The 6,728-nt window shown below is 40.5% G+C and overlaps 1 protein-coding gene across 1 annotated transcript in view; it reads right to left on the bottom strand.

The window, feature by feature from the left end:
* Window positions 1–6,728, bottom strand: part of LOC105809561 (zinc finger protein 845-like) — a 55,728-nt gene that overhangs the window by 47,589 nt on the left and 1,411 nt on the right. The window contains 1 exon segment of the mRNA XM_012643397.1: window positions 1,617–1,743. Within this exon segment, the coding sequence (XP_012498851.1) occupies window positions 1,617–1,743 (127 nt within the window).

Raw genomic sequence — 6,728 nt, 5'->3', positions numbered from 1 at the left:
GCTAGGAGATACGTAAAAATTCACTTAGGATACCAAGATGGACATGATGAATCTGGACAGGGACAGTAATTTTTACAATGCAGCATTTGTTCTAAGAAATCAGAATTCAGTGAAATTTAAATAAACTTATGCTTAAAAAACTAAAAATATACTATAAAAAAAGCAATGTGTCTTAAGTGACAAATTATGGCAAGTCAATTTAATGTTATTTCTGGGATTTGACGGTAACTTAATTTAAAAAATGTATATTCTCCAGATACCAAAAATTCTCAATTTAAAAACAGTAATAAGTGTAATTGACAAAAGTATACTCTAATAGTAGGTACTAAGTCAAGTGATATAGAAGTAAAAAAGCCAATTAATACTGCCTGTTCAGTAAGTTCCGGAGTTTGTGTGTCTATTAGAGAAACTGCTCTGGAATTGTACCCTATCCACAGAAGGAAAACTTCAAAAATACACAAATAAATGGCCATTTCCTGATACAACACTCCTTGCATTCCAGCTACAAACCAAATACTAAGGATATCATAAAAAATACAGAACTGATGATTAAATGAATAAAAAATAATTCATTTATACCACATGGAAATGTACAAGATGAAAGTAGCAGCAGCTTAAACCAATGAAGAGGACTTTAAGAACCGAGGCATAGCTGTCTCTACAAGATATGTTAAAATCATATTTGTTGTACCTTTGAACTTGAAACAAACTGTACACAGGTTTGAACAAAGGTTTGCTGATGAGAATGAACAATGACACAGGGGACAAAAAATGTGGCATGAACAAGAGTTTAGCCAAGAGCCTCATACACATGAGGCTGTGAGCTTGAACATTCTCCTTAGGGGACATACCAACACTGACTGCTGGCTCAGAGGGGATGGTCATTACTGTGTGTGATCAACACTGTCATGGTGCCCTTGAGGGACACTTTTGTGATACTCCTCAAAAACCAGAAAGACAATAGGAAGCACTGACCAGTAGGCTCTCCTGATACTTTCCATCTCAGTGTCCTGGGACACGCTGACAATTCTGCTCACGGCTTCAAGAGGCATCTCTGTATGTGGCAGGATCATATTGAAACATAGTAGTCAAAGTCTTCTCCTTCAAGAATTTTCTGTTTTCATGTAAACTCATCCCACAGGAGAGTCCACAAGAACATAACGTAGAGGCGGGTTATCACGGCAGAAAAAAAACACATGACCTAAAACTATGTATATCAAATGCAATTACCAGACGCAAAATCACACAAACATAAGACGACAAAATCAAAGTTTTTTTACATCCAAACATGTAGACATCTAGCTCTCTTCTAAGAACTACTGAAATGAAAGCACAGGTGAAAAAGCAAGGAACTAGGTATTTTAAAAAAGTCTGGCATAAGGTTTTATGCATACTTTAGGTGTGGATCCACAACTGGCAGATCCCAAAGGGGGCAGAACAACTGAAGAAAGGGGAGTGTGTAGAACAAATTTAAATGCCTCACAGGAAGCCTTTGTTTCTAGTTCAAAGGACTTCAATCTCAGCCAAGCAATGCGGGGGCTTCCAAGAGGCACACAAGATCAAACGCAAAGACATACAAGGGCAGGTCCCGACTTCTGGAGGGAAGGTATCCTCACCCAGCGAGACCAGGTTCCTGTAGGTCTCCGACATCACGTCCCTGTACAAAGCCCTCTGAGCAGGGTCCAGGCATTTCCACTCTTCCTGAGAGAATTCTATGGCCACATCCCTGAATGTCAACTGTCCCTAAAATGAAAAACACATTTTACCGAGGGGTTATGGAGGGATTTATCATCTTCACAGAAAATGAAAAGAGAAGCAAATTTTAAGTATGGATTTGATTGAAGTGTTATGAAAAATTCACATTAAGGTATTTTGGAACACACATCTCTCCTTAATTGTTTTATTACATTTTTCCATAAGAGATTATATCTTCTATATCAGTGTGGATTTCTCATTTTTGTGGAGAAGACAAGAAATATACAAATAACAAGTCAACACAGGGCTATCTCTATCGAAGTGTTACGTTCAACATACCAAGTGATATCTGGTGTTTAGGTGAGCTAGAATACGTGTCTTCAGAAATGACAAAGGCCATGGTGGCTTTAAAGAAAAAAAGGTCAGGATGTAAAATCTGTGATGATGATGGCAATGGCAATGACTGAAATTTTTGAACACTTCTCATGTGCCAAGCACTATTCTAAATGCTTTACACGTCCTAATTCGTATAATAATGTAAGAGCCTGTGATAGAACGATCTGTTCCCATCTTACTGAGGAGACAACTGTGTCACAGACACTCTAAGAAACTTGCCACAGATCAAAGAGCTAAAAATGATAGAGCCAACACCTGCACCCAGGTGGTGAACCCAGGTGCACTTAGAATTGAACATAAAGAAACTACCAGTTAAGTAACAGAAACAGCAAGAAGTGTAAATTGACAGAGGTTTATGTAATGGAGAAAAGGTGAAAGAAATTCAAGGATAAGAATATGGAACATCATAACAGGCCACTATATACACACACAGTTATGCACTTAATAGGTCACTATTGTCACTACTACTACTTCATTAACATGATAGTGTAGAACAAATTTAAAACCATGGAAAATCTTTAAGATATTAATATAATTTCAACTGTTCCAAAAACAAAACTTATTTCAAATGATGATGTATCTTTCATAAAAATAATTTGCTAGCTGCTCTGAGTGCAGTGGTGTTTACGAGTAATTGATCACAACCAGTTACAGATTTCTTTGTTCCTTCCCCACTCCCACTGTCTCACTTAAATACCCAAAAAACCAAACCAAACCAAACAAACAAACAAACAAAACACAAGGCTGAGCTTGGTGGCTCAGGCCTATAATCCCAACACTTTGGCAGGCCAGGGTGGGAGGACTGCTTGAACCCAGATGTTCGAGTCTACAGTGAGCTATGATCACACCACTGCACTATAGCCTGGACAACACAGCAAGACCCTATCTCTAAAAACAAACAAAGAAACAATATACCATGGGCTTGTGCATCCATGAAATAAGAGAAGCGACACACGAGGGCTATCTGGAAAGTATCCAGCCATTGTTAATATAACGAGAAAGGTTACATGGCTGGATACTTTGTGGACAGCCCTTGTATATTTTGATGATTTTTTTCATCATTTTTGCTCAGCATGTTTGGGACAATAAAAATGTACAACTCATACTTAACAAGAGTCCCATGGAATCTGTTAGTTCAATCCACGAAACCATGCTATAAGATTAAAACATACAGGCCAAGAGCAGTGGCTCATGCCTGTAATCCTAACACTTTGGGAGGCTGAGGCAGGAGGATCACCTGAGGCCAGGGGTTTCAGACCAACTTGAGCAACATAGCAAGACCCTGTCTCTACAAAAAAATTAAAAATTAGCTGGGTGTGTTGGTGTGCACCTATAATCCCAGCTACTCGGGAGGCTGAGGTAGGAGGATTGCTTGAGCTCAGGAGTTTGAGGTTGCTGTGAGCTATGATGATGCCACTGCACTCTAGCCCAGAAAAGAGTGAAATCCTGTCTCAAAAAAAAAAAAAAAATTAGTAGTATTATATATCAATTTAATAGAGTAAAATGAAAAAAATATGTATTGCAACAGTAGACAGTTGAAGAAGTTATTGGATAACTATGAATCAGGCTAAAAGGAAAATTTTAAAAAACAAAACCTGATATTAAGAAAGAATGTTTAACCAAACCTTATGATCAGCAGTAAACACTACATGCATTTCCTCTAAATTAAAGAAAAGGGGGCTGCTCAGGGCTGCAGCCAAATGCAGCCGTGGCTGGCTGCTGCCCTCTGGGCCAAACAGCAGGCCCCTGGGAGTGGAACCACTGTTCACGTTCACATGTCCCAAGGACAGACTCCCCCACTTGCAGCTGCCATCACTGCTGGCTACCACCACCGGGGCTGGGAAGCTTGAGCCTCTGGCAGTGACCTTGCAGCCCTCAGCAGCAGAGCTGCTGTATATCTACAAGGGCCCTGAGGACAGACATCCCTGCCTGCAGCCACCACCTGGGGCCGAAGCACATGCTTCCCAGCCACTTGCCTGTGCTTGCTGCCACTGAAAGCACACCCCCTGCACCGCCCCCAAAGCAGGCTGCGGCATACTCACTGCTGCCCCCAGCCAAGCATTCTGTCGGGGGCCCAGGGATCACCTTGCCCCTGCCTACTGCAGCCAGTGCCTGAATGCACCACCACGGGGCAGGGCCCAAGGACAGGCCCACCAGGCCTGGCATCACCCCCACAGTGCTTGACCACTTGTCCAAGGGTGTGGGAACCGCTCAGCTCATTCTACCACCATTGGCACATGAGCCTACGGTTGTATGCCATCCAACTCCTCCTGGGGGCCTAAGGTTGGGCCCATCCAACCTGCTGCTACCACCACAGTTGGCACCCACCTGCAAGTGCCACCTGCAGGTTTGGGGACTAGTCCACCCAGCCAGTCATGGCCACCGCTGACACTAGCATGAACTACTTGGGAGCCAGAGGGTTGTCCTACCACTGCTTCTGCCATCGTCCATGCCACATCTGCTGCCCAGGGGCCCGAGAACCCACCACTGCCACTGCCAGCACCTGAGCAAACCACCCAGAGGCTGAAGAATCAGCCTACCTGGACCCACCCCGGAGCAAAAGGACAGGTAGACTTGGCCTGCTGCTGCCAGCACTAGGGTGGACCCATCCCGGAGCAAAAGGACAGGCAGACTTGGCCTGCTGCTGCCAGCACTAGGGCCAAAAAACTGGCCCACCTGGCATCCCCGTCCCCAGCAAAACTTCACCACTCCCTCCACTAACAATGGCACCCTAAGCCACTGAGGAAATCAGACACCCCTGACACTGTTTACAGTCAAAGAACTCACACAAAGACAACACTACTGCATGCAACCAGAATCAAAGCCTAAGTACCCTACCCAACCAACACCACAGATACATCTTCAGGGAAAAGCCCTCCCCCACAAAAGCAAATTAAAAAAAATGGAAGAAGTGACTATTATACCAGATGTACAGATATCAATGTAAGGACACATGAAACAGGAAGAAGGAAATACGACACCTTCAAAAGAACACAATAATTCTCCAGCAACAGATTCTAAGGAAAAAGAAATTTATAAAATACTGGAAAAAGAATTCAAAATAATGATATTAAAGAAGCTCCTTGAGATAAAAGGAAACACAGAAGAACAATACAAATGAATCAAAAATACAATTCAGGATATAAATGAGAAATTTTCCAAAGAGACAGACATAAAAAAAGAACAAAACAAAATTCTAGAAGTGCAAAATTCATTGAATAAAATACAAAATACATTCAAAAGCTTCAACAACAGACTATATCAAGCAGAAGAAAGAATTTCAGAACTTGAAGACAGGTCTTTTTAAATAATCCAGACAAAAAGGAAGAAAAATAAAAAAGAATTAACAAAGCTTATGTAACATATTGGACATCATAAATAAAACACTTGAATTCGATTTTGAATTCATCATAAAATATTTGAATTTTTGGTGTCCCAGAAGGTGAAGAGAAAACAAAATGGATAGAAAACCTATTTAACAAAATAATACCTGAAAACTTTCCAAGTCTAGCAAAAGATTTAGACATTCAAATACAGAAAGCGCAGAGATTCCAAAAGAGATATTATACAATCCAAAAAGGTCTTCTCCATGGCACATTAAAGTCAAACTGTCAAAGTAAAAGACAAAAGGAGAATTCTAAAAACGGCAAGACAAAAGTATGTAGTCACTTACAAAGGAACTCCCATCAGACTAACAGTGGATTTCTCAGCAAAAACTTACAGGACAGGAAAGAGTGGGATAATTATACTCAAAGTGCTGATATAAAAAAACCTGCTAGCCAATTAAACTATACACATCAAAGCCCACACACATCAAAGTTATGGTTCATAAATGAAGAAGAAATAAAGTCTTTCCCAGACAAGCAAAAGCTGAGGGAATTCATCACCACTAGATTGGCCTTACAAGAAATGCTTAAGGGAGTTCTACACCTGGCAGTGAAAGGATGATATCAACCAGCATGAAAACACATGAAAGTATAAGACACGCTGGCAGAGCAAACACACAAATAAGGAAGAGAAAAAAACTCAAATGTTGTCACTACAGAAAACCACCAAATCGCAATGAGAATGAGAGAGAAAGGAAGAAACAAAGGATTTACAAAAAACCCCAAAATCAATTAATGACAGAAATAAGCCCTCATATATCAATAATAACCTTGAATGTAAACAGATTAAACTTTCCACTTAAAAGACATGGACCAGCTAAATGAATAAAACACATGACTATTAAGCTACCTAAAAGAAACTCATCTCAACTATAACACACATAGAGACTGAAAGTAAAGGGATGGAGAAAGATATACCATGAAATCAGACACCAAAAGCAAGCAGGAGTAACTACAACTATATCTGATAAAACAGACTTTAAGTAGAAAACAGTAAAGAGAGAAGTAAAAAGAGAAGGTCACTATATAATGATAAAAAGAGAAGTAAAAAGAGAAGGTCATTATATAACGATAAAGACATCAATTCAGCAAGAGGATATAATAATTGTAAATGTATACGCACCCAACCCTGGAGCACCCAGACAGGTGAAGCAAATACTGGATTTAAAGGGAGAGACAGACTCCCTTTAATTAGACAAGAACATATGTTGGGGAAAGGACATACTTTTCAATAAATGGTGCTGGGGAAAT

The sequence above is a fragment of the Propithecus coquereli genome, unplaced genomic scaffold (genome assembly GCF_000956105.1).
Source record: "Propithecus coquereli isolate 6110/MARCELLA unplaced genomic scaffold, Pcoq_1.0 Scaffold196, whole genome shotgun sequence".
In the NCBI taxonomy this organism is placed as follows: Eukaryota; Metazoa; Chordata; class Mammalia; order Primates; family Indriidae; genus Propithecus; species Propithecus coquereli.
Note: the sequence above shows the minus strand (reverse complement) of the source record. Positions and strands in the feature narration are given on the sequence as shown.